Source organism: Eretmochelys imbricata, chromosome 8 (genome assembly GCF_965152235.1).
Source record: "Eretmochelys imbricata isolate rEreImb1 chromosome 8, rEreImb1.hap1, whole genome shotgun sequence".
In the NCBI taxonomy this organism is placed as follows: domain Eukaryota; kingdom Metazoa; phylum Chordata; order Testudines; family Cheloniidae; genus Eretmochelys; species Eretmochelys imbricata.
Genome location: NC_135579.1, coordinates 55,750,581 through 55,778,043, shown reverse-complemented (window position 1 = coordinate 55,778,043; position 27,463 = coordinate 55,750,581). Strand labels below are relative to the sequence as shown.

At 39.8% G+C, this 27,463-nt stretch overlaps 1 protein-coding gene across 2 annotated transcripts in view; it reads left to right on the top strand.

Annotated features, from left to right (window-relative positions):
• Positions 1–715: 715 nt before the first annotated feature.
• Positions 716–27,463, top strand: part of EDEM3 (ER degradation enhancing alpha-mannosidase like protein 3) — a 46,862-nt gene continuing 20,114 nt past the window's right edge. For both annotated transcript variants that reach the window (XM_077823582.1, XM_077823584.1), the window contains exons 1-13: positions 716–996; positions 4,553–4,598; positions 11,274–11,374; positions 12,771–12,810; positions 15,508–15,620; positions 16,704–16,857; positions 18,081–18,215; positions 20,716–20,821; positions 21,426–21,523; positions 23,135–23,260; positions 25,168–25,251; positions 26,513–26,596; positions 27,207–27,331. In XM_077823582.1, coding sequence (XP_077679708.1) covers positions 839–996; positions 4,553–4,598; positions 11,274–11,374; positions 12,771–12,810; positions 15,508–15,620; positions 16,704–16,857; positions 18,081–18,215; positions 20,716–20,821; positions 21,426–21,523; positions 23,135–23,260; positions 25,168–25,251; positions 26,513–26,596; positions 27,207–27,331 — 1,370 coding nt within the window. In that variant the 5' untranslated portion in view covers positions 716–838. The remainder of the gene's footprint in view (positions 997–4,552; positions 4,599–11,273; positions 11,375–12,770; positions 12,811–15,507; positions 15,621–16,703; positions 16,858–18,080; positions 18,216–20,715; positions 20,822–21,425; positions 21,524–23,134; positions 23,261–25,167; positions 25,252–26,512; positions 26,597–27,206; positions 27,332–27,463) is intronic.

Below are 27,463 nucleotides of genomic sequence, written 5' to 3'. Positions count from 1 at the left end.
CGTGTGGTGGTGAATGCTGTAAACTTTTCTGTTTAAAATTAAAGCTCTGGTTCTCACATAACCACATGAGTCCAGCACCTGGGGCTTTTAGAAAAAAGCCAAATAGCATGAGACTACTGCCAAAATTGTGATAGTTGGGAAACCCCCTTCCCTTAGGCAGTAAGTGCTCCCGTGTGGGGTGAATGCTGAGAAACAAGACATTTGCCCCACAGTGACTTGTTCCAGGCCGCAGGATGAGTGGGGCTCTAGAGCCAGGAAGAAGAGGTCCCAGGCCACTGAATGGGCTAGTAGGACTGCAGCCACCCTCATTGTCTATAAGTAAGGTCCTTTACATAACGCCCTTTCAGGGCAACTCACAAACTACTGGTCCCAATACGCAATGCTCCTAGAGGAGCCAGGCGGCTCAGACCCATCTAGACTACAGCTCCCAGAAGGCAGTGCTCCCTCCAGAGTTCAGCGACCAGCTCGGGGTGGAGTGTTGCATGCTGGAACTTGCAGTCCCCGCGCGCCATCTCCCGAGCCAGGGGCCGACTTCTTCTTTTGTCCACGTCTCACTCCACTAAAGTCTTTCACCGGAATCACGTGGCACAAACGGACCCCCCGACCCCTTCGACTCCGATTGGTCCACAGCGGCGCCACGTGATGGGCTGAACCCGGAAGCCGCGGAAGGCGATTGTTTCCTTGGCTACGCCACAGGAAAGCGAAGGTCCGGTCCTTTCCGTTTTCACGTCGGCGGCGCTGAGAGTGGCAGCGGCAGCCGCCGCCGCCGCCAGGGAGAGGGGCGAGCGGCGAGCATGGGGCTGAGCCGGGCCTAGCGGGGCGGCGGGCAGCTGCTGCCATGAGCGGAGCTGCCGGTGGTGAGGGGGGGAGCGGGGACCCCGCAGCCCGCTGGGGGAGATGGAAGCTGTTGGCCCTGGGCCTTCTCTCCGCTTCCTCGGTGCTGGCAGCCGCCCCGGGCGCTGGAGCCATGAGCAGGGAGGAAAAGCGCCGGCTCGGGTAAGCTGGGAGACGCGGCGGGGGCCTGAAGGAGGGTGGGTTGTGCGCAGCTGGCAAGCGCTTACCTGGACCGGCTCCAGTCGTCGCTGCCGCGTGGGGCGGCTGGAAGTGGCCACAGCCCCCTCTGGCATCCCTTTTCCCGGGGGGCTGGCCACTGTGGCTGCCTGGCGACAGCCCCCGCACTGTCAGCTCCGTCGGTAGGGGCTCAGCCTCTGGCCCCGTGGAAGTGGTGCGGACCGCTGTGGCTGCTCCCCTCTGAGCGGGGAGAGCACTCCCCCATGGGGCCTGGCGATTCCCCCGGGTCCCACTGGCGTGTGGCTGAACCCCACTCCCCCCACGGATGGATCTCGGCCCTGTGGGGCTGATCCCCAGCACCGACAGCCGGCGACCTGTGTGACGTTCCCAGTCTGCGTGAGAGTAGTGCCTAGCCCCTCAGAGATGTACTTTAAAGACCTTGTACTCCCCTGAATTTTTGGTACGATCCCCTCCTCCCCCCGCCCCCCGTCACATCTACCTGCCTATCGGGTCATCTTCCCGCTCTCGTGGTTGACACCCCTAGTCTCTGTGTGGTCATGAAGATTTCAGTCAGGTATTGTATATGATTATGGGTACAAGTGGTCAAAGATCAAAACCATACTCAGTAGGTGTTTGGCATTGTGGTCTAATTATGACAGTGTTTCTGGAACAAGTCAAGGTTTTAGCGTGATAAGAGATAGCATCTTTCATATTAATAAGAGTTGAGATCATCCCTGCCCAGTCACTGTGAGCAATAAAGTAAATTGTTTAGGGAGCCCAATTTGCATGTGTGTATAAAGCTAATTATTAAAAAAACTATTCTTATATGTATTATATGTAAAGGATAAAGAGTACAACATCAGTGATGAGGTATGTGTGCTAGTACATAGAGTAGGATTTTTTAGAAGGCAGTTCTGCATTCTGATCATGTCAGAGTAACAGCCGTGTTAGTCTGTATTTGCAAAAAGAAGAGGAGTACTTGTGGCACCTTAGAGACTAACCAGTTTATTTGAGCATAAGCTTATGCTCAAATAAATTGGTTAGTCTCTGAGGTGCCACAAGTACTCCTCTTCATTCTGATCATTATTGCCACACACTCACTGTGTCACCTTGACAATTTCATTACCTCCTTCATGCTTACTGTCATCCTCTGTAAAATGAAGATAGTAATATTTCACAAGGGTGTTGTGAGGCTTCATTAAGAAGTTTCATTATACGGTCATTTGGTCATTAGATAAAAAGCATTATTTAATTATAATATGTGCACTCATTGGCTCTTTCATTCAAAGATGTCGAAGCACTTTGAATACATCACAAAGACTTGAAAAATACCTTAGCTATGTGTTCCTCACATGGCTACCCAAGTGGTTTAGGCTCCTTTCCTGGCCTGTTTACATTTTTAGGTGCTTTGTTTAACTTATGTTCTCTGTGTGCCATCTGATATAGGTGTATTTAGTGATCTAGGATCTACCAGTACAGGCAGAAATGTGGACTGCTTCAGGTATTTGTTCAGCTTTTGCAATGCTGCAGAGGTGGAAAGAAGCCACCTTACTTTCAGAGGTGCTTATTTACTGAGGGGTCTGGGTTGGAGCACCTATGCTAGTAGGAGGTAATATATATATTTATATGGTAAGAACGTACCTTCCACAGAGATCCCTTTGGATAATGGTCTGGGAATACAGTTCACTTGAAGGAGGAAAAAAAAAGTTATAACCTTTTAATGTGCTAAATCATTATTGGACAATGTTTATAGGCTTAGACTCTGATCCTGCATCAGGATCTGCTTGGGTAGACCACACCGTCACATTGAAGTGGATGGGGCTCTCTGTGGGCCTAGGATTTCATCTGCACAGCTAAATTGCAGAATTGAGGCCATCAAATAGTTATAATTGGTGAAATGACTGAAAAAGGCACCATTGGGGTTCATGTTTATTCTTTTCCCTACTTTCATAATAAAATTTTTAGATGAGTTAACATTATTTTTTTAACTGCCAGGGCAGTAAACTCAGTTGGGTGTTTGAAAATCTAGCTGAGTTCTTCTTGCCTCTTACATCAGCCGCAACAGTAATAGATGTTTTGTGAACATTGTTGATGCCCAAGTCAGAATAGAATCCAACTTGCTGTGTATTAGGTTTTTCCTTACTATTAGTAATGCTATCTTTTGTTAGTACAATAGTCTTTGCTAAGACAGGAAGCAGCTATCGAGAGAGTGAGTGCCATTGGATATAGTGACATTTCTGATCGTGACCACTATTTAGACATCACAAATATATACATTCATAAATAATATTGAAACCATTTTTTCTTTACTTACCAAGATTGTAATTTAGGGAAAATATGGAACCTGGTAACTTATGATTCCACTAAATCGTAAAATAGCTTTGGGTGTTGATGATACCAACTGTTGCAGAAGGAACACAGAACTATGTCCTGGGGTTATTCTGAGTGAGGAGTGTGCCTCCTGGCTGGTTCTTAGATAGACAAGGTGGGTGCTTCTGTTGGTGAGAGAGTCAAGGGTTTCCAGCAACACAGCTCTTCTTCAGGTCTGTGAAAGAAACTCAGGATGTCACAACTAAATGCAAGACCAAACAGATTGTTTATCATAAGTAGTTAGCACATATTCTAAGCGACCATTCAAGATGAAGTGGCCTGTTTACACCTCTATAATCATAGGACAAAAAGGGGGGTTAGTGGCTTACGAATTGTTGTGATAAGCCATAAATCCATTGTCTTTATTATGGCTTTGTCTATACTGGGGGTATGTCTACACTGGCACTTAGTCAGCAAAACTTTTGTCATTGGGGGTGTTAAAAAAAATCCCCCTGAACGTCAAAAGTTTTACCAAGAAAAAGCGCTGGTGTGAACAACGCTTTGTTGGCAAGAGAACTCTCTTCTGCTGACAAACAGCAGCTACGCTGCGTGCCTTTTAGCAGCACGGCTGTAGCGGCATAGCGATGTCGCTAAAAACTGCATATTGTAGACATAGCCTAAGACCATGATTTTTAGTGTCTAGCAAAGTATCTAGTAGCCTATTTGGTCTTTTCAGTATAATAATTGTGATTTAAAAAATGAAAATATACTGCACTGGAAAATTGGATTTTATGATTGGAAGTTCTTTTCTCTTTGCAAGTGGAATGCTCCCAGAAACAAATAATTGCACAATAAATTTAGGGACATGAACAAGTTTTATTCAGAAGAAGCCCCAGTATTGGAATAGCAGTAGTGTTACAGGACTGGCCTGTTGGGGATCAGTTTGTACACCACCTGCTACTTTTGGACTAGCTTTAGATGGTTTCATTCCCCTTTCTTTCATGAGGTCCAAACAGATCATAAATAACTTGCCACTGGTTGTTTCACTCATCAGCTTTATTTGGGCAAAGTTCCAGAGATGAAGTGAATATTATGTATTTTTATGGGCATCTGATATTAATCTCCAGATATTAAACTACAGTACTTCTGTTGTGTTAAAGTTTGACAATTAGAAGAGGAAATATGAAACTGATCATGTATTCAACAAATTTTTTCCTGTTCCTTTTCTTAGGAATCAAGTGTTAGAAATGTTTGATCATGCTTATAGCAATTACATGGTAAGTAAAATACCAATTTCTTCATTATGCTTACACACAAATTAAAGTTTGTGTTGCATTTGTCAGCAGTTTTGTTATCGACCTGGCAGTTTTAAAAAACTTGCTGAAACTCTGTTGGGGGAAAACTGAAGTTCGTATGTGCAGCTTATATTATTTTCTTTTAAAATGTCTGTTTGCATATAAGAAATATGAATATAGGGGTAGAGTAATGTCTGATCACAGGAACAGTGGCTAGGAATTCCTGACAGGTTACTTAACCTATGCTTGATTTTTTTCCCCCTAGATCTGAAATGCAGTAGTCTAAGAATTTAAGTGTTTGTAAAGGTAATTGACAATGAAAAGTGCTAAGTTACAGAATTTAAAATATTTTAAAGGGAAGCAGATGTTGCAATATAGTCTTGATATCTGATTTCCCAGTTGGATCCTTACAGGTGGCCTATAAAGCTAAAAGGTAATGGGGCTCTCTACAGGTAAACCTGCATCTCTCTCACTGCAGAGTCAGGACCTTACCATGTAAACCTGCTTGCTATTCTTAATGTATGTTGTCTCCTCTTATACATTTCCTACTATATCAGTGTTCCCTTGACTTATTTGGTAGCATGAGACCTCAGAACAAAAATGTTGCAAAATACCATACAGACCAAGAACACTTGAAAAGATACCTGTCTGTAGTTATCAAATTCTAGTGAACACATTAATTGTTAATAATGTATTGGTTGTGCTGGTGAATATTATATAAAAATGTTTATATGTTCCTGCAGATAACTTTGATTATACTTTGTGGGCCTAACATTAATTATATAACCTCATATTTGCTTGGGATGTTACATTTGCTGTAGATTTTGCAGCTGCTTTGCTCTCAAAAGTTCCATTTCACTTAAAAAAAATAAAATTAAAAAAAACCCCTGTAGCATCAGACCCACATTGCATAACTTGGTGCTAAATAAGCAATTGTAATGTAATTAAGTGATCCACATTTGCTACTGTTTACGTGATATATGTGTGTTGTAATTTAGTGTTGTCAAAACAATTTTAGGTCTTTTAGTTGTCTTCACATGTTGGACATGAGACTGATTTGTTGTTTAGTGGGTCTTGTTATATCCTAATTTATTAGTTTGTTCTTGTTCCAGAATAAATAATTGTTTTTATTTCAACAGCAGAATCTCTACATTTAAAATACAGTTATTGATAAGAAGAATATAATATTATCAATACACTGAAATGGGAAACATTTTAGGGGAAACAGGTGACCCCTGTTAACTGTACATCTGAAAATCTAAGGCAATCTAAGGTTTTTTCCACACCCCTGAATGACATAAGTTATACTGACAAAATCGGTTGTGTAGACATGGCCTGAAATACCAATTATTCTTATGATGCCTTAGTCTAGTAAAGTATGTATTTTTTTAACAAAAACATTTTAATTGTTTTCATCTTTGTATTTTCTCTACTGGGCATATAAGTGTTCTTATTATAACACAGACCTTTCTTTCATAAGTTGCACCTGCTCACACATGGAAAACCACTGTCCCTGGAGAGTATGTTGACTGCATGGCTCAACATTATGCTATAACCCTTTAACTTCCAAAGAGGTTAAAAGTTAATGAGACATGTAAATAGATAATGTATACAGTGAATGAGATTCTTTGCCATTTATAAATGCCAAAGGTATTAAAGCACAGAAGAGAAGCTATTGTGAGGACTGTTTTTTATTAAACATGTTCAGGTATGCAGGCTATGAAGTGATACAGAATTGTTGTTTGATTTTTGAAAAATAAAACAAAACTTCAAGTAGTTGTTTTTGGTTGACATTCTGACTCTTCTCTATATTGCCTAATAGTGTGACTAGCAACTGGCTTCTTTGGATAGAAATAATTTTTCAGAGTAGCAGCCGTGTTCATCAGTATTTGCAAAAAGAAAAGGCGTACTTGTGGCACCTTAGAGACTAACAAATTTATTTGAGCATAAGCTTTCCGACGAAGTGAGCTGTAGCTCATGAAAGCTTATGCTCAAATAAATTTGTTAGTCTCTAAGGTGCCACAAGTCCTCCTTTTCTTTCTGCAATTAATTTCTAGTTGTATACTTGAAACCTGACTACATAAAAATGTCTGGCTTTCAATCTGCCTTGCTTTCTCTTTATTGCTTTTAATTAGGTAACCTACCTTGCCTAACGTTGGACAAAACTCTTCAGTCAGCTGAGATATTTGTGCTTTACTTTTCATTACTATACATTTGAAGCTAATAAATACCTTCTCTACATTTGTGGCAAGAAAATGTTGGGTTAAGAGGAAGTATGACTTCAGATATCCTGGAAGCATGAATGTCAAAAGGATATTTACTTGCCACGTATGCTAGAGCATTAAACAAACAAGTCTCATTCTGTGTTTGTTTAACTTGAAGTAAAGACTGGAGTTTCAACCTTGACCTTGATAGCAAGAAAATTAAGTGTGTTTTTTTTTAAAAAAAAACACAGCAATTTTTGAGACAGGGAGCTGAAAATTGTTGACTTACTATTTCTATTAATGTTTTTGGACTTGAGTGGATTAGGCTCACGTTTGCGTGCAGGGGGATATCTTTTATACTTTTTCATATGTCAATTGGGAGGGCAGAGAGTAGCTTTTTATTCCCTCACAGACAAGTCTAATAGCTAGGAGCATTTCTTCACACTTACACAAAGAATACCTGAAAAGCCAGTTGTGTTAGTCCCTTGGGTCAGTAGTCCTAATCATACAGCACTGGCAGCGCTGTGCATTTTTCGCAAGTGGAATGTATCAATGCTGTTCTTAATTTACAATCCTGACATAGACCAAACAGCCCTATTTGTCAATCAATACATGCTTTTATAAATTTAAGACATACAGATGTTTAAACTATGTAGTTTGTGTGCCTAATTTTGCCCTTGATACATCTCCTCTTTATCCACTGATCTCAACTGAATTGGAAGGGGCATTTGGCCCCATAGCCTTAACCCATCTCCAGATAGATCTAGATAACTAACCTGTATTCCCTCATTTTTCAGAGTGTTTCCTGCTCTTCAGGATGTAGACTGTTTACTTTTATTTTACTGAGTAATGTTCCCTTTTCTGTCTGTCTTGAAGGTAGCTTTATCAGAATTACCTGATTATTGGCTTTCTCCACAATTTTAGCTATTGAGCTCTTAATTTTGAATTTCCTTCTACTTCACAGTTCATTAATCAGTTTTTCAGGATAATTGTAAGGTGTACGATATTCAAAATGAGAGCTATACCCTGGCTCTGGTAGCTGAACTCAGGAAGAATAGAAGGCGGTGATAGGACCAGAGTCTTCAAAGAACAATAGGCCATCAATTGAAAAACAACCCATACTTTTTTTCCCTACCCCATGTGTCTGGATAACCAGTCACACTAATCTGTCACAGCATATACTCATAAATGATATTGAATGTGTTCCACTTCACATATTCATTTGCTGCAATTTTGCTTTTATTATGCTGCTCATTAATTTCTACTTTAAAATTAAAATTAAAAGATAGTATAATACAGCAACCTGTGGAACTGAGGTAGACATGTTCAATCACTAATTGTTCCCTCATACTACACGTCTTATAGGAAGTCAACACCTTGCACAACATTTATTTTAAGTATTTTTTTTGGACTTTATACAGCTTTATTTTACTAATTCTATTGGTGATTATCATAACTTGCCAAAAAACCTGGGTCATTGTTCATAATTAAAATAAGAATTTTTATGTATGTTTTTATTTCTTTATATGTGTCATTCTGGTAGTGGTTTAAAAATAAAACTGTTTGGTGAAAAGCTTTGCATTTACTAGCCCAAGTACAAAACTTACTTGCCTGCCCATTCCTATATTGATAACTAAGAAAAAAGAATAGTAAAGAATAAAATTGTCAGACACACAGAAGAACATAAATTGTTGCTCAAAAGTCAAAATGGTTTCTGTAAAGGGAGATCATGTCTTACTAATCTATTAGAGTTCTTTGAAGGGGTCAACAAACATGTGGACAACTGGGATCCAGTAGACATAGTGTACTTAGATTTCCAGAAAGCCTTTGACAGGGTTCCTCACCAAAGGTAAATTAAGTTGTCATGGGATAAGAGGGAAGATCCCTTCATGGATTGAGAACTGGTTAAAAAACAGGGAACAAAGGTTAGGAATAAATGGTTAATTTTCAGAATGGAGAGGGGTAACTCCATTGGTGTTCCCAAGGGTCAGTCCTCGGACCAATCCTATTCAACTTATTCATAAATGACCTGGAGAAAGGGGTAAACAGTGAGGTGGCAAAGGTTGCAGATGATACTAAACTGCTCAAGACTGCTCAGACTGTGAAGAGCTTCAAAAAGATCTCCCAAAACTAAGTGATTGGACAACAAAATGGCAAATGAAATTTAATGTGGATAAATGTAAAGTAATACACATTGGAAAAAATAACCCCAACTATATATACAATATGATGGGGGCTAATTTAGCTACAGTTAATCAGGAGAAAGATCTTGGAGTCATCGTGGATAGTTCTCTGAAGACGTCCCCGCAGTGTGCAGCGGCAGTCAAAAAAGAAAATCGGATGTTAGGGATCATTAAAAAAGGGATAGAGAATAAGATGGAGAATATCTTATTGCCCTTATATAAATCCATGATATGCCCACATCTTGAGTACTGCGTACAGATGTGGTCCCCTCATCTCAAAAATGATATACTGGCATTAGAAAAGATTCAGAAAAGGGCAACTAAAATGATTAGGGGTTTGGAAAGGGTCCCATATGAGGAGAGATTAGAGACTAGGACTTTTCATCTTGGAAAAGAGGAGACCAAGGGGGGATATGATAGAGGTATATAAAATCATAAGTGGTGTGGAGAAAGTGAATAAGGAAAAGTTATTTACTTGTTCCCATAATATAAGAACTAGGGGCCACCAAATTAAATTAATGGGTAGCAGGTTTAAAACAAATGAAAGGAAGTTCTTCTTCACTCAGTGCACAGTCAACCTGTGGAACTCCTTGCCTGAGGAGGTTGTGAAGGCTAGGACTATAACAGGGTTTAGAAGAGAACTGGATAAATTCATGGAGGTTAAGTCCATTAATGGCTATTAGCCAGGATGGGTAAGGAATGGTGTCCCTAGCCTCTGTTTGTCAGAGGGTGGAGATGGATGGCAGGAGAGAGATCACTTGATCATTACCTGTTAGGTTCACTCCCTATGGGGCACCTGGCATTGGCCACTGTTGGTAGACAGGATACTGGACTGGATGGACCTTTGGTCTGACCCAGTATGGCCGTTCTTATGCTAAAAAGTAGCACTTTATGTGCTTGTCAAAAAAGCCAGGAGCAAATAGAGTTTTGAAAAGCTATTTTAAAAAAAAACTTAAAAATCAAGTCTTACACCAAAATATTTCACCAGTCTCGTCTCACTCTTATGTCAGTTTCTGACTGTCCGATTTTAGTACTTTTTATTTGGCAGTTACCAAAACTCTGAACTAGGGCCCTAAGGCTTGATTCTGTTCTCACTGAAGTCAGCTACAAAATTTGCATTGATTTCAGTGGAACCATAAACAGGTATTTCATAGAATATCAGGGTTGGAAGGGACCTCAGGAGGTCATCTAGTCCAACCCCCTGCTTAAAGCAGGACCAATCCACAAGTTTTTGCCCCAGATCCCTAAATGGCCCCCTCAAGGATTGAACTCACAACCGTGGGTTTAGCAGGCCAATGCTCAAACCACTGAGCTATCCCTCCCCCCCTTTTATTCAGCACACCTGATTTGGCCTATACTGACATTGTTGATGTTTCTGACTGATTGAAGGGTGCTAAGTAGTGTTAGAGTAAAACTGTTTTGCTAGAGCAATGGAAAGTAATCCCTCTCCCCACCCCTGAAATGGCCATCATTTTCAAAAACTACTCCAAACTTGTCATGTTTTCCTTTGTGTTGCATAGTCATTTGGTTGTATTTTATTGTTTTATGTTCTGACTGAGTTCTTTTCTCATTTTCACTGATTCTGTGACCTTGGACAAATCATGTAGGGTAAAATTTTCAAAGCATCTAGGTCCAATTTTCAAAAGTGGCTTAGGAGCCTCTATCTCTTCAATTTTTTTTTCAGTGAGGCTTAGGTCCGAAGTCACTTAAGTGCTTTTTAAAATGTTATCCGTAACCTTTGAACTTCCTTGTCTCCTTTCTGTAAAATGGAGCTAATTTTCACATTTTCGTAAAATGGAGCTAATTTTCACATTTTCATAAAATGAGCAAGTCTTCCACCCAGACTGTTTTTGCACTAATGTTGGATGAGAGATCAGTTCTTTAATGGAGGAAAAAGACTACTCAGTTCTCCACTGCAGATATGCAATCTCCTGTGCATTTGTTGCAGGAAACACAAGATGAACCTCAAGTGTTCAAATTGAGCAATTATTTCAGAGATGCCATTAAGTACTCCAAAACAATTGTTTCTCTGGGGTAAGGGAGATGGGGCATTGCACTGTATGGCCTGGCTTCCAGTATGTTTTATGTGGTCTAACAGTTGTCAGCCATTGACCATGAAGAGGAAGCTGTTGCTGTGTTATTTTGAGTTTGAGTTTAGCCACATAGGTGATACATAGATTTTCATCATAAGTTTACTACAATTCTGCTTCCTTTCAATAGGTTGCAGTGATGTACTCTACTCTCTTTACCTTCTGGTTTTGTTCTGACAGGATCATGCCTACCCAGCTGATGAACTCATGCCTTTAACTTGCCGTGGACGGGTTCGGGGTCAGGAACCTAGTCGTGGGGATGTAGACGATGCCTTGGGAAAGTTAGTATTTGAAGCAGTGACTATCTTATATGAACATGCAAATCTTAACACATTTTGCTGCTAATACTTCAGTTGTTGTGCACTCAGAACCCTTGTTTGGTTTTCTAGATCAGGGGTGGGCAAACTACAGCCCTTGGGCTGGATCCGGCCCGTCAGGGCTTTGGATCTGGCCTGTGGGATTGCCAGCCCCATGGTGCAGCAGGGTTAAGGCAAGCTCCCTGAAGCAGCCGGAGCCACGTCCCTGGGGAAGGGGGGAGGCAGAGGGCTACGTGTGCTGCCCTCGCCTGCAGGCACTACCCCCCGCAGCTCCCTTTGGCTAGGAACGGGGAACCACGGCCAATGGAAGCTTCGGGGGAGGTACCCGCAGGCAAGGGCAGTGCGCCGAGCCCTCTTCCCCCTCCCCCAGGGGCTGCAGGGACGTGGTGCCTGCCGCTTCCGGGAGCGGTGCAGTGCCAGGGAGCCTGCCTTAGCCACGCTGCGCGCCACTGCCACCCCGGAGCCACTCAAGGTAAGCGGCACCGGATCGGAGCCTGCACCCCAAACCCCTGCCCTGAGTCCCCTGCACCCTTCCTGCACCCCAACCCCTTGCCCTGAACCCCTTCCTGCATACCACACTCCTTCCCGCATCCCATCCCCCTGCCCCAGCCCTACGTTAATGGCCCTGCATGCAATTTTCCCACCCAGATGTGGCTGTCGGGCCAAAAAGTTTGCCCACCCCTGTTCGAGATGCACAAAACTGCAGAATTGTCATATTATAAATGAGAGAGGTGGTAGGACCAAAACATAGTTTAGTAATTTCTATAGCCACTTTTTCCTCTAGTCCAATGAGGTTAACTAATATGTAGTTACCTTTATCAAGAAAAAAGGAATTGACCTCATCAAATGGGATAAGAGTTTAGAATAATTTTTCATAGTACAGTTTTTTTCTTAGAGAAATCATCGATACATGGGTGCACACTTAAGGCCACCAGTAAATTCAGTGGCTGAAATGGGTGTGGCTGGGTTCATTATCAGCTCTTCAGAGCAATAGACTATTGGCCACTGTGCTAGTTTAATAAGCCACGTTTTAAATGACAGAGTTTTCAAAGGTAACTAAAAACAAGAAGTCAAAATGACTCCAACCATCATAAGTGTAAACTATTCTGTAGCTCCAATTCCAGTTAGTAGGAGTTGCAAATGTCTATTCAAAGAGGAATAGGTTTAATTGTTGTCAGTATTTACACCTTCCTGTTAAATATCCCTCATTTAAAACTAGCATATTTTTAATCAGCTGGCAATCTGTGATGATTATGTCACATTATTTCTAAGATTTTTGGGTTAAAAATAACATAACACAATATCTACCAAAAACGTACCGAATTTTAATTATATATCTGGTTTAAATTTTATTTCATAGGTTTTCATTGACACTGATTGATACCTTGGACACTCTTGTGGTAGGTTTGATCTGTTTTGCAATGTTTCACTGGTGAATAACTGTTTATCTACCTCTAGTCAGATTTCCAGGTTAGAATTCTGTTTTTTTGAGATAAATGTGAAGTGTTAAGTAAGGAAACCTGAGTTAAGTCTCTTATTCCATCAAAAAGACAGGTACATTCTGTTGTAAAGACCTGTAAACAATGGATATAATAGACAGTGATGTTATTTGGAATTATTATTATTTTTTTAATACTAAAACAGTACCTTGGCCTTGTAGTTCATCTAAATGAATGCCCATTGTGTTGCTGTTAGTTTTTTTTTTTTAAACTTATAACAGTAATATACATTTGCTTCCCCTGCTAATGTAAGGGCTTTTTTACACTTAAAATGCTGCAGCAGCACAGCTGCACTGCTGTAGCCTTTCACTGTGGACACTACTTGCACCAACGGAAAGGGTTCTACTATCAGTGTAGGACGCGGTGGGCAAAATTTTTGGCCCGAGGGCCACATCTTGGTATGGAAAATGTATAGCAGGGCATGAATGCTCACAAAATTGGGGATTGGGATGCGGGAGAGGGTGTGGGCTCTTGTGTGGGGTTGGGGGTGCTGGAGGGTGCTTCAGGCTGGGACTGAGGGGTTCGGAGGGCAGGAGGAGGATCAGGGCTAGGGCAAGGGGTTGGGATGCGCGAGGGGGTCAGGAGTGCAGGCGCCAGGTGGCGCTTACTTTAAAGCAGTTCCCAGAACCAGTAGCATGTCTTTTCTCCTGCTCCTATGCGGAGGCGCAGCCAGGAGGTGCATGCTGCCCCGTTGCTTGGGGTGAGGGCAGTGTGTGGAGCCCACTGGCTGCCCCTATGCATAGAAGCTGGAGGAGAGACATACCGCTGCTTCCAGGAGTTGCGCGGAGCAGGGCAAGCCCCGGACCCCACTCCCTGGCCTGAGTTAGAGGGCCAGATTAAAACGTCTCGAAGGCTGGATGAGGCCCCTGGGCAGTAGTTTGCCCACTCCTGGTATAGGTACTCCGCCTCCCTGCGAGGTGCTGTTTACACAGAAGGTTAGGTCAGTTTAACTGGATATTTCACACCCCTGAGTGACGTAGTTATACTGAGCTAAATTTCTAGTGTAGACCAGGCCCAAGTTATTCTGTTGACTTCTGAGGCTTTTACTCTTGGGGAAATTCTGCACCAAAAAATTAACAATTCTACACACGATTCTGCAAAATTCTGATTATTTTATTTGTCAAAATAACACAATATAATCATGCCAGTTTCAATTATTTTGGTAATTAATTTCAAAATACCTTTTAGCAACTCTGGCTGTAACAATACAGACAACAAAAGAGAGTCCCTCACGAGTAAAAAAAAAAAAAACAAAAAACAAAAAAAACCCAGTTCCTGCTTCTCTGCCCTTCCCCCTGCCCGCACAGAGCCCAGCCACAGGTCCCCCACCCAGACACCTGCACCCTTTCCCCCCCAGAACCCAGCTGTGGGGTGCCCCCAGCCCACACATCTGCACCCCCTCTCCCGCAGAGCCCAGCTGCCTCCTGGCCTAGACACCCATGCCCCCCTCCCAGAGCTCAGCTTCGGGGCGCCCGCCTCTCCAGACACCTGCAACCAGAGCCCAGCCGCAGGGGCCTCCCTGGCCCAGACATCTGCGCTCCCTCTTCACAGAACCCAGCCGCGGGAGAGCCCCCCTGGCTCAGAGCCCTGTACCCCCGCCCCACCTTAGAGGCCAGCCATGTAAAGCCCAGGGATCCAGAGGGAGAAACAGCCCGTTGCTGCATCCCAGGCTTATATGGAGTTTCCTGCACACCACCTCCTTCCTTCAGGCATGCCAGGAATGGCAGCTGTGGGGAACTCTCCATCTCCAACCCCTCCCTTCAGCAGTGTCTTCTATTTACAAGCTGGGCTCTGCGGGGTCCAGTGGCCCCTAGTGGCCACCAGCAGCTCTGCAGCGCCAGTTCTGCAGGAAAAAAGACCTTTGCTCTGACCCAGTATGGCTGTTCTTATGTTTCTTTGCAAAATGTACAGTACTTGTACTAGGTGAATTGAAAAATATTTCTTTATTTACAGTGCAAATACTTGTAATCAAAAATAAAATGAGCACTGTACACTTTGTATTCTGTGTTGTAATTGAAATCAGTATATTTGAAAATCTAGAAAACATCCAAAAATATTTAAATAAATGGCATTATATTATTGTTTAACAGTGCAATTAATCACACAATTAAAAACTATTAATTTTTTAAATTGCATGAGTAATCACGATTCATTTTTTAAATTGCTTGACAGCCCTATTTTCAGACCTTATAGCAGGGATGAGCTTGAACTGTGGAGTTCAGTTCCAGATTTCAAGGAATAGAATATGTGGGTACAGGTGGCAGAAAACACTGATTACAATGCACTATAGTGAAAGAAAGGATCTAACGTGGGTAATCATCATACATTTTCAGTGAATTATTCCCTGTTGAAAACTACTTTGTCATTCATGTACATCACTATAGCAAACCAGACTAATACTGATACCTATTCACATAATGTATCAGAATCTGATATGGTCAGGCAGAAAAGCAATTTGAGCTATCTTGACTATTTCCTGGTTTTAACACGTTGAACTTTATATCGTACTTGAATGTCTGACTGCACTAGCGCTTTCTGAAGTAGATCAGTGTTACAGCATCAGAACCTAAAATGACTAAAGTTATTTTTGTTTTCTAGGTGTTAAATAAAACCAAAGAGTTTGAAGATGCTGTAAAAAATGTGATAAAAGATGTTAATTTAGATAATGACATAGTTGTATCAGTTTTTGAAACTAACATAAGAGTCCTTGGGTAAGTAACTAGCTTTCTTCATTTTCAATGCACTTAAGATGTGATCTCAAGCTTATGTTTTGTCAAACATTTACTTGTACCTCAGCTGATGTTGAGAATGGTGGTTCCACTGGATCAACAGAATTCAACTTCTGTTGTAGGAAGAAACTGATATAATAGATGTCAAATTCAGTTGGCTGTCCACACCGGCAGGAGAGGTATTTTCAATACCGATTGAAAAAAGTGCTGGGATAGCAGTGGCTAACAACCTGTGTGTCAAAGCTCATTTTCCTAACATAGACATGGCCTCAAAGCTAAGATTATGTTGTCAAACATTCGATATACACTGTCAAATTTCTCTAGTTTATAAAATTTGATTTGTACAATCTCATGGGTGCTAGTTATTTATGTTTTGAGTCAATAAGGAGTGTGCAGTATATTAGGTCTGTGGCTAAGGGATAATTCTGAAATGTGATAATCACTCTTGAGAATGAAAAACACAGACAACACATCTGTTTGTGTTTTTTTAAAAAAAATCTTAAGATGCTGACAGGTTCCTTCAAATTACCTTGTTTATAGATATTAAACAAGTATGCCTCTCAGAATTCAGATAACTTCTGTGTGACAACTTTCTGAAAATGTAGTAAAATGATGATCAATATTTGATTACTCAGGGCTTATATAAACATCATCACTTCATTTGGCTCATGATAACCTTTAAGATAATGACCTACTCCATCCATGTGCAGGATTAATCATTTAGTTCTCTTCAGTAATCTACTACTTCAGTGTGTTTTATATATATTCAGTAAAATGCTATAGGGGACAATTTATTGTTAATCTGCTCATCACTCTAAGTATGTTACCTACGGGGGAGAAAAAAAATTCACCGTAGTCATTAAGTGCTTGATTTTTTTTTTTTTTTTTTGCCCCCTAGAGGTGCACCACAGCTTCCATTGATTTCAGTTGGAATTGTATGTGCGCAGCACTTCTGAAACACACATCACAATTGTTTATACAGTGCTTGTCACAAGTGATAGAAATTACTGCATTACTGTGACTTACTGACTTGAAATACATGTGGATATCTTTTCTTGTGTTTAGAGGTCTTTTAGGTGGGCACTCTGTGGCAATTATGCTGAAAGAAAAAGGTGAATACATGCAGTGGTACAGTGGTGAACTTCTGCACATGGCAAAACAATTGGGCTACAAACTTTTACCTGCTTTTAACACTACTAGTGGTCTCCCTTATCCAAGAGTAAGTGTTTTATAATCCAGATCACTCCACACAATAGGCAAAACTTTGTTAATATTTCAGGAAGTTATTTAATAGAGAGGGAGAGAACCTTATTTGTGACAGATTATGCATTAATTTTCTATGTATGTAGGATCAGAAAATAGTTCATTTGTGAGTTAAATACAGGCAGAATGTCCTTGCTAACTAGGCTGTGAAGGCATTTGTCACAGAAATCATTTAAACTTTTTTATAAACCCGTTTTTATTAGTGTCAGTTGTGGGTGTAAACAGTTATCACAGATACTTCTATTTTCCATACACCTAATAATGCAGATCAATTAATATTTCATGACCAGTGCTAGCTAATTTCTTAAATTTTGTTTTGGGCTGTGTAGCTTGTTGCTTTTCCAGGTTTGCTGACAATGACCCAGAATGCATCATTCTGACTCATTAGAAATGGCAGAAATCTCATGAAACCACTGTCTACTAGTATCTTGCACCTCTAGGCATGACTAAATAATCTGGAACAACAATGGCTTTTCAGTGTTACTTAAAATTTACTGATGTGCCTTCTACAGCCTGGTTAATTGGGAGTGTTCAGCATGCGCCTTAGGTGAATTCTGAGTTGAACCCAAACTTTCATAGTTTGCCTATTTAAAAAAATAAAATAAAAAATAAAAAAAGTCTCCAGTCTGCGAAGGTTATTGTTGGGGTATAATTTGGAATTTTTTTTCATATTTGTAACTTCTCATTACATGAAGCTAAAGCATGGCACACTCTTAGCTTATTGGTTAATTATAATGTATAAGACAGAGCAGGGACTTGAATCTGAGTGTTCCACATCCTAGGCGAGTAGCCCTTACCACTGGGTTGTTGAATATATTGGATTCTCTCTCATTTTTCACAAGTAATTTCAAAAGGTCTCTGTTTTGACCTGATGCAGAACAGGAAATGTTTTTGAAATCTTTAACATTTTTTTTTGATAGGATAAGAAACCATTTCCCATGCAGCTCTACTTCTAAGTGACTTAGGCACTTCTGAAAATTTTACCTAACATACCTTTCTATGGCAGTAGAGTTAAAAGAACGGTTGTAGTGTCAGCTGAGACTAGATTAAGATTTTTGTTTTTTAATTAGAATAAATAAAGAACAGATAAAGTACAGTATCTAAGTTCCAATCTCTCTCCCATCACTGACATATATATATTTGCAGCTAGTAAAAGATACAATCTTTACTTTCTTTTAGGTTAATTTAAAATTTGGTTTAAGAAGTCCAGAAGCTCGAACAGGAACAGAGACTGATACTTGTACGGCTTGTGCAGGTACCTTGATACTTGAGTTTGCTGCTCTAAGCCGATTCACAGGAACATCAATATTTGAGGTTTGCTTTCTATGGTCTCTTATTTATTGGGGTTAGGTTTTGAACTGCGTGCTGTTACATTATTGTAATTCTAATTCAAATCCATGGGTAAAGAGTGAACTTGTTTCAGATTAGTTGTATTTGTGGTTGGTAATGGATTTTGCATCCTTTAGCTTTACTGTGCACAAGGATAAGGTGCATTTCCAGAAAAACTTACACTAATATGGCATATCTAATTTAAGTACTATTTTAAACTTTTTATTCAAAAAGTTCTAGAAGGTGATTTACAGTACAAGTAGTAATATCAATATAAAACTTAATATATTGAAGAGTCACGTTAATAGACTCTCTCCAAGGTGCTTGGCTAGAAAGGTTCTACTGATTTGTTAGACTAACATTGAAGAAGAGAACTGAGGCACATGGTATTTAAAGTGCATTTCTATTCTGAAAATTCACTCTGAGAATAGCATAGTGAACTTCCATGTTTTCTGATTTCAAGGCAAACAAGTTTAGTTTGTATGTCCACCCCCCCGCCCCCAAAAAAAAAAAAAGGGTGTGTGCTTTGACTGCCAGCCCAGTATACTTAAATAGGGCCCTGACTCTTGAGCTTGGTTCATCCTTCCTACATACCATCATTGCTAAAAAACATTCTGCCGGCCAAATTAGGCCCTCAATGACATCTGCGGTCTCCAAGTTATGCCCTAGTGACGTGTGCAACCCCCATTCTCCTCACTGGGTTTGTACAGGTGTATTGATTGCCATGCAACACAGTTTTTTTTACTTCATAAGGGGAAATATAATCCAGTTTCTCTTAACTGTACTGGCTGTGCAAGGCTAATCAGAGTAAAAAGCAGTAAAAATGCAGGTACAATTCTGAATACACAGTTAAGTTGAATAACAAGCTGCTAGTTTCTCACTGCCACTTTTAAGAGTGGAACTGTTTTTGAAATGCATTCTCTTGTTCTGCTTCATTGAAAAAGCAAAAAAGATATTAAAGTGAAATAATAAAACTAAGGGTTCTAACTTCTTTAAATAAGGCTTGTAACTTTACAGCAGTAAAAGTGTGGTGACTGCAACTTATTCACTGAAGGTGTGAGAATTTGCAGAAGTGCCAGAGTAACTATTCCCATTGGAAAGTCAAAAATATCTGACACATACTGATAGGGCTTTGTCAAATCCGAGTGCTGGACTAGAGATCTGAGACAGATTCTCTCTTTGATGTAGCGTGTAAACAAATTAAACGGGCTCAACCAAGATTTATTCTGGGTTCATCTGTAAGATATTTTTCATTCTTAATTTGATTAACCAAATATTTCAGAGTTAATTCTTGGAGTACACTGCTAGCTTTCTGTAGAGATTATTGTATCTGAACACATCTTAAATTATTCATAGTCTACTCCTTTTTAATACTGATTTATTCCCTTTATGTAACATATTGCAATACAAACTACCTAATATAAACTGCCTAAGCATTTGGTTTAAAGCCTTTAGAATCAGAGACTTTTTGCATATTTTCAACAGCCCTCTGACTCACTGCTGTCTGCCACTCTCTCCTGTTGCTTGTAGAAGGGAGTCACCATCCAAGAGACTCTAAATCAGCAGTGCCCTGTTTCAGCTAAGTGAGCAACCAACTCAGATTCACAGTAGTCTGTATGAAAAGTGCTGTATACATAGCTGTATTGTCTTCAGTTTGTAATGCTAAAGGTAGAAATCCTCCATTGAGAGAGATGGGGTTGGATTTTTAAAAAGCAGTCAGTGTTGGCCTAACTCTGCTGTCATTAACGTCAATGAGAGCAGTTAGGCCAATACTGAGTACTTTTGATTATCTCACCCTTAAAACCTAGCGTGCCTGGCTGGTTGTCTGTATCCTTTTTTGGCTAGGTGTCACCCCAGTTCATGCCTCCCTTTGTGTATTTACAGGGGGCTAATACACATACTTAGCCTACTATTGGATAGAGCTACTGTGCCATCTAGAAACATCTGAAAAGATGTGTATGGCAGTGTGGCTGGGGCAGATATAACTTAGAAGGCAATCTGACTATATCCCATTGGATTAGAAGAAATTAGTTGTTGCACCGTTTCATTAGAGGGTCTTGAAATGTTATATAAGGTTTTTGTTTTTAATGAATTTTTTTAATGGTTATAAACAAAAAGGGTCTTTTATACCTATTTTGTCAGTTGGAAACAGAGGCACAGACAAGTTAAGTGACTTGCCCAAAGCTATATAGTGTGTGGGTGGCAGTTACAGATAGAATGCAAATCCTTTTAATTAGCAACAAAATGACTGGTTAAATAGAATAAGTGCTGCTTTTCAAGAGAATTCAATGTATTATTGAATAGTTCTACCTTTAGGAAATTCAGTCTAAATAGGAATCTCTCTCTAATATATTCTACTTTATAGCTCCATTATTTTAGTAGACAAAAAACCCAAAAACTTGTATACCAGCACCTGATGCTTTTTCTTGCCTCCTGCATTGCCCTGTAATTACACTTCAATTAAAATATTTTTTGTTGGTTGCAGGAATATGCACGGAAGGCGCTTGATTTTCTTTGGGAAAAAAGACAACGCAACAGTAATTTAGTGGGAGTTACTATTAATATACATACTGGAGACTGGGTCCGCAAAGGTATGTGGCTTTGACTCTAAGACCCATGATCACATGCCGCTCTTGGGAGTTTAAATGATTTTAAAATACCATTAGGAAGGCAAGTGGACTTTCAGATCTGAAGAAACCAGGTATAATGAAGCCTGGTCTTTCTCTGCAAGAATATTTTGCCTGAGAAATCAGTTTTTGTTTCAAGGAAAACATTCCCTAAGTCCATGGATGCTGAGAGATTTCTAGTGCTAAATTTTCAAAGAATCTACTTTAAGTGCACAGTAAAGTACAAATAAGAGTGCAATTGTGTATTCAGGCCAATAAAAATATTTTCCTACAAAGAAATTAAACACTTGACTTAACAGCATGCCTGAGCATACTCTTTTATGTTCAAATATACTAGAACACATTTTCAAAAAAGTAGGAAAATACTGCATACTACTCAGTGCAGCCCTTCATTAATCTACATGCTCCTTTATTTTCACTCTCAGTTGTCCTGAATAGCTCCTTTTCTTTCATTCAGACAGTAGCCATTGAAATCAAATTGAAAATTAGCAGCTGAAAACTTTTATCCATATAACTATTTAAATTTAAAAATACAGTACTTTTGTATCTTTCTTTGTGCTATTTCTAGATAGTGGAGTTGGAGCAGGAATAGACTCGTATTATGAATATTTATTAAAAGCCTATGTCTTGCTTGGAGATGACCGTTTCCTGGAAAGATTTAACACAGTAAGTTGATTAAGTTACTCACAATAACAGACCTAAAAGTAGCAATTCTTCAACAAAAAAACTTCAAAAACAGACTCCAATGTGAAGCTGCAGAACTGGAATTAATTTGCAAACTGGATACCATCAGATTAGCCCTGAATAGACACTCAAAACCTAAACTTAATTTCCCCAATACTAATTTCTCCCTACTGTTACTCACATCTTCTTGTCAACTGTCTGTAATGGGCCACTCTCTCACCACTTCAAAAGTTATTTTTCCTCCCTTGGTATCCTGCTGTTAATTGATTAATCTCGTTAGACTGACCTCACACTTGGTAAAGCAACCCTCATCCTTTCATGTATTTATACCTGCTCCTGTATTTTCACTCCATGCATCTGATGAAGTGGGTTCTAACCCACGAAAGCTTATGCCCAAATAAATTTGTTAGGCTCTAAGGTGCCACAAGGACTCCTAGTTATTTTTGCTGATACAGACTAACACGGCTATCATTCTAAAATCAGTATAGCCATAACTTTCTAACCAAGGAGGGCTGTACTGAGACTTATTTTGGAGCTCTACAGTGCTACTTTTACACTGTTTTACAGAAAACCCGATTAATATAAGGCCTCTCTTATCATAAAAGTAACCTGAAAGCTTCTCTTGCTCTCAGAGCAACAGCTGAACCTGAAAATCAAATTCTGGGTTTCATCTACCAAGGCAGAACCATGAGTACAGAGACGCTAATCCAGCCCAATGCTTATATGATTATAACCTGCAAAAATATATGTGCCCTTGTTCATAGGTTTATTAGATTCATAAGGCTGCTAAATTTTCTGAAAATCATTAACTTTTTTCACTAAAATAATACAGAATGGTGATGCACAAATGAAATGAATTTTCTTGGTTCTTGCAAGCAATATAAAAGTCAGAACCGTTCAGTTAAGAGTCTGTCACAACAGTAAAAATAATTTATATTGTTAATGTGTATAGCTGCCATTATACTAATTTAATTGGGCTTCCTATTTGTTCAGCCCATGGTATAGTATTACCTCCTAAACTCCCCAACTGAAGGTTGAGGTCTTTGCATTGCAGGCCTTACAGTTTTTAATATAAACACAAATAAGACAGCTATTCTGGGGAGAAGAGGGATTTGGAATGGGTAAGCAGACAAGTTATCCAAAGGGTTTTTAAAATTTTTAGAGCAGTTAGTCCCGTTCAATGTTTTTCTTATAAATGCATTTTTGGAGTTCTCTGCTTCAGCCAAAGTAAGTGAGAAACTGCAGCAATCTTTATTGCTGTTAGCCAGCTTAAAAACGATGCCACAGGAGCCAGTCAATGCAGATGATGTATAGTAGCCAAGTAGAGAAAAAACTTGGATGTTCATAGTAATGGTTGCTGAATATATTTGTGCACATGTATATGTGTATTACTCTATAGCTGTGCAATAATTATTCAGGTTCTTGCATTCTGATTTGCATAACTAGGAGCTGTGTTTTTATTTATGTATCACTAATTGCAGGGATGCAGTTCCCTGAAACCATTAACTTGCTGAAATGAAATATAGCAAACTACTGGGTTTTCATGTCCCTTTTGAAAGAGATGTGAGCTTATGATGTTTCTGTTTTTGTTAGCACTATGATGCCATAATGAGGTACATTAGTCAACCACCTCTTCTGCTTGATGTTCATATTCACAAACCAATGCTAAATGCTCGGACCTGGATGGACTCTTTGCTTGCGTTCTTCCCAGGGTTGCAGGTAAGGTTTCTAAAACCCCCAGTCCTCAGATCACATTAAATGGACTTACTAATAATTGTTCATAAAAACAGATATGAAAAATACATAATATAGTTGTTGTCATTTAGGCTCAGTAATTTAACTTATAAAAATGTTATCTGATGTGGAAGAGGGATTTGTTTGCCTTTGCTTTCTCTGCTGGTTATATTAAATCATGCAGGTGACACATTATTTCCAAGTTTGTACTGGCTTGAGGGGGTTAAGAGGGGAAATTGTCTGAACTTTCATACCCTTTCATTATCTACCTGGCTCTGCTTCTTTCACCTGTTAACTCCTGATGATCATGTAGTCATCATTAGTCTGCAGAAGAGAAGAATGAGGGGGGATTTGATAGCTGCTTTCAACTACCTGAGAGGTGGATCCAGAGAGGATGGTTCTAGACTATTCTCAGTGGTAGAAGAGGACAGGACAAGGAGTAATGGTCTCAAGTTGCAGTGGGGGAGGTTTAGGTTGGATATTAGGAAAAACTTTTTCACTAGGAGGGTGGTGAAACACTGGAATGCGTTGCCTAGGGAGGTGGTGGAATCTCCTTCCTTAGAAGTTTTTAAGGTCAGGCTTGACAAAGCCCTGGCTGGGATGATTTAATTGGGGATTGGTCCTGCTTTTGAGCAGGGGGTTGGACTAGATGACCTCCTGAGGTCCCTTCCAACCCTGATATTCTATGATTCTGTGTAAAATGCTTGACTCAAACTCTGATAGTCTTCTGCAGAAGTTTTTCAATTCATGTGCAAATCATTTTTTAAGGGGGGGGGGAAACTCCTGCAAGAGTGGAGCAAGGTACTTCCCCTCCACCCCCCGTTCGCTTAACTGTCAACTATAGAGATCCCTTTTCTTCTTAGGGTATAGTTCTTAGTTGCCAAGCTCACAGCTTACTGATTTTGTTACCCACGCATTGAAAGTGGTGCCCAAAAGGTTCCAAGGCATATCAGATGCTCAACTTCCATTTCTAGCAGTCTAAAATATATATCTGGCCACCCTACTCATGGGTCTTAAGGCTTCCTGTTGATATTTCTGTCTTATCTTTGTCATTGGCTCCCTTCATTATATCTCCTCCTCCCCCCCATTTATATGCTACAGATGTTTGTCATTAGTTCCCTTGCCTGTCTTTCCTCCATGACCTACTACATAGTTGTCCAGATCAAATGATTTTGAAACTGGTGGCAGTATTGATTTTCAAAACAACCCCATCTTGTTCACACCCTTCTCTGAGTGTTCATTGCTGAATCTCTGAAACATAAGTTTCCTGTTTGTATTTCTTCCCTCTATTTAGAATAAATCTTCGTAAGAATACATTTTGTATGGATGAATAAAAAGAATAGTCTCTTGTTCCAGAATTTACTTACAACCAGATTCAGAAGGCTGGTATTATGATTGCATGAGAAGTCCATTCTGCTGCCCGCTAGGCCTTTACAATCATATGAGCCACTCTGGATTCCCAAAGGGGTTTACATATCTGATTGAGAATCTGTCTTTAGAGCTTTCAAAAGCAATTCTGGTAGCAAAATTTGAACTGAAGGGAATGGGTCCGTTCAAGTCCTGGGCCACAGATGAATTTTGTAACATCTGTCACAAACCTGGGCAAATTCCCTTTTAAAGCAGAATTTCAGTCTCAGTATGATCCTGTCCTCTTTCCTGCAAGTCCGTTATGATTGCTGTGAAATAGTGGTCTCTCGGGGTTGCAGTCACTCATATGTTTCCTATCCCATGCTAAGTAGAAAAACATAAATAAAGTAGATTATACACTGAAACAGAGGATCATGATTTCCTGTATTATTGTGTATGCTGGCAATGTATACATTGCTGGGTAGTCTTGTACAGATATCATGCCTGACTTTTATGTATTTATTGCTATTGTTCTTGATTTGTAGGTATTGAAAGGTGACATTAGACCTGCTATCGAAACTCATGAGATGTTATATCAGGTGATAAAAAAGCATAACTTTCTTCCTGAGGTAAGGCGGAAGGTTATATAAACTGATTGTGATCTCAGTTCAAGTAATACTAGACATAATGTATAATTTAAAGAAAAAAAAAGTTGGTTTCAACATTCTTCTGAAGCCTACAAATCCACATGCACAACAGGAGTGTCGTTCTGGATATGAAACATTTTTCCCTGAGATGTTGTAACTACCAATAGAGGGAAACAATTGTTATATAACAGATAAGTGACGATGAATACATTTTGTTTTTTAAACTGACCTTGGATCACTTCACACTAGTATACAAAGTTTACATAACATTGATATGAAACTATCTTCTTGGTGATGTAATGGCTTTATGCAATTGAATCACACTGACTTTTCGTTTCCTTCTGTTTCTTGGCCAAGTGAAGCCTGAATCCATTGGAGAAGTAACATGTTCAGGGCCGTATTTTCACTGAGCCTCTGAAAACGTATTGAGTTGAGCCTATTGTGTTGAGCCTGAAAACAAGTTAACTGTGCACACAAAAGCCTGTTTGCCTGTGTACAATCATTACTGGAACATTTGCAGAGGCACTTAAAAATTTGGTCCTTGGTCTTCAGCGGACAGAGGCTTTCTTGTTTTTTCTGGTACTCGTTTTGTTGCTGACTAGTTGCTGTAGTATTCATACCATAGGTGGCAGCTTGCCTGCCCTAGCATTCAGCGATAACAAGTTGTAGTTTGATTTTGTTTTTAACATAATCAGACCTGCCTATTCTGGATCTATACCTTTCTACACTTGAAAGGTGAATAACTTTGAATGTCTGATTTCATCCCATCTACTAGAATCCAGAATAGAGCAGAATAAATCAAATGGGCCCATAGGGCCTAATTTTGAACTCTGTCTTTAGTTTATTCTGAAGTAACTCCACTGCCTGACTTATGTGAACACACTGCAGCGCTTTCCTACTGCGCTCCCCGAGGACTGGTTTAACTCTCAGCGCTCTACATCTGCAAGTGTAGCCATGCCCTTATACTGGTGTATGTAAGATCAGAATCAGGCCTGTCATCAGAGAATATTATTCGCTATCAATTTTTTTTCAAAAAGTAATCATCTAACTGTTGACAGGAATCCTAGAACAAGTTTGGATAGGGGCTTTTTATAATTAGAAATGGAAATAAATGAGAAAGGAGTAGAGATTGATGATCAGGACTTGCACCCTTCTGCCTTTTGGTGAATTATTATTTTAGATTTCAAAACAATCTGTATATTTTTATGCCTATATTTATTTATCTCTATTCTTTCTTCCTCAGGCTTTCACAACAGACTTCAGGGTTCATTGGGCTCAGCACCCTTTAAGACCAGAATTTGCAGAAAGCACCTATTTCTTGTATAAAGTAAGGCTACTTTCTTCATTGTTTTGGCTTTTCAACACTTGGTACTAAGGTTTGGATTTTATTGGTGCCGCGTCCCAAAGCTGAAAGAGTAGAACTGGATCCCATCTCATTCACATGTGTCGGAGTTAAATACTTATGGCATGCAAGCCACATGTAGGCACTCTTTGTTATTAGAAAATGTCTTCAGAGTTTTGTTTTATAAGGCAAGGATTTTCAAAGGTACAAAGGGGCCCAGCCTCTTCAGATTCAGTGACAGTTGGGTGCCTGAGGCCCAGATTTTTAAAGGTATTTAGGCATTGCTGCACTCAGCACTGCAAGGCCTAAGTCTTATTTTCAAATACCTTTAAAAATCTGAGTGTAACTCCCTTGTCTTCCTTTGATTGTCCCAGCATAGTATAGCGTATCCATATAGTGTAAATGGTAATGCACTGTATTTGAAAGGAACTTCCTCTTCTGCATATGGCTCTTCTCTTTTGAAACAATGACATTAAATTTCATGGGTGTATAAAAAAGGCAACATACCAGAAACTAATGCATAGCAAGTAGTTCTAAAAAAACAGCTATACATTTTACATGACATCTAAGTATTGTGCAACTTTTCTAAAAATAGGCTACTGGGGACCCTTACTACCTAGAAGTAGGAAAAACGCTCATTGAAAATTTAAACAAATATGCTAGAGTACCCTGTGGATTTGCTGCAATGAAGGATGTTCGTACTGGAAGTCATGAGGACAGGTAAGAGTGTAGTGACTTTTAAGTTTCTTAGAAAATATAAAAGGAGTCTGATTAACTTATTTTTATGTGTATTCAGATTAATTGAATTTTGGATAGATGCAGATAGTGTATTCTGTGTTCATCTAAATAAAC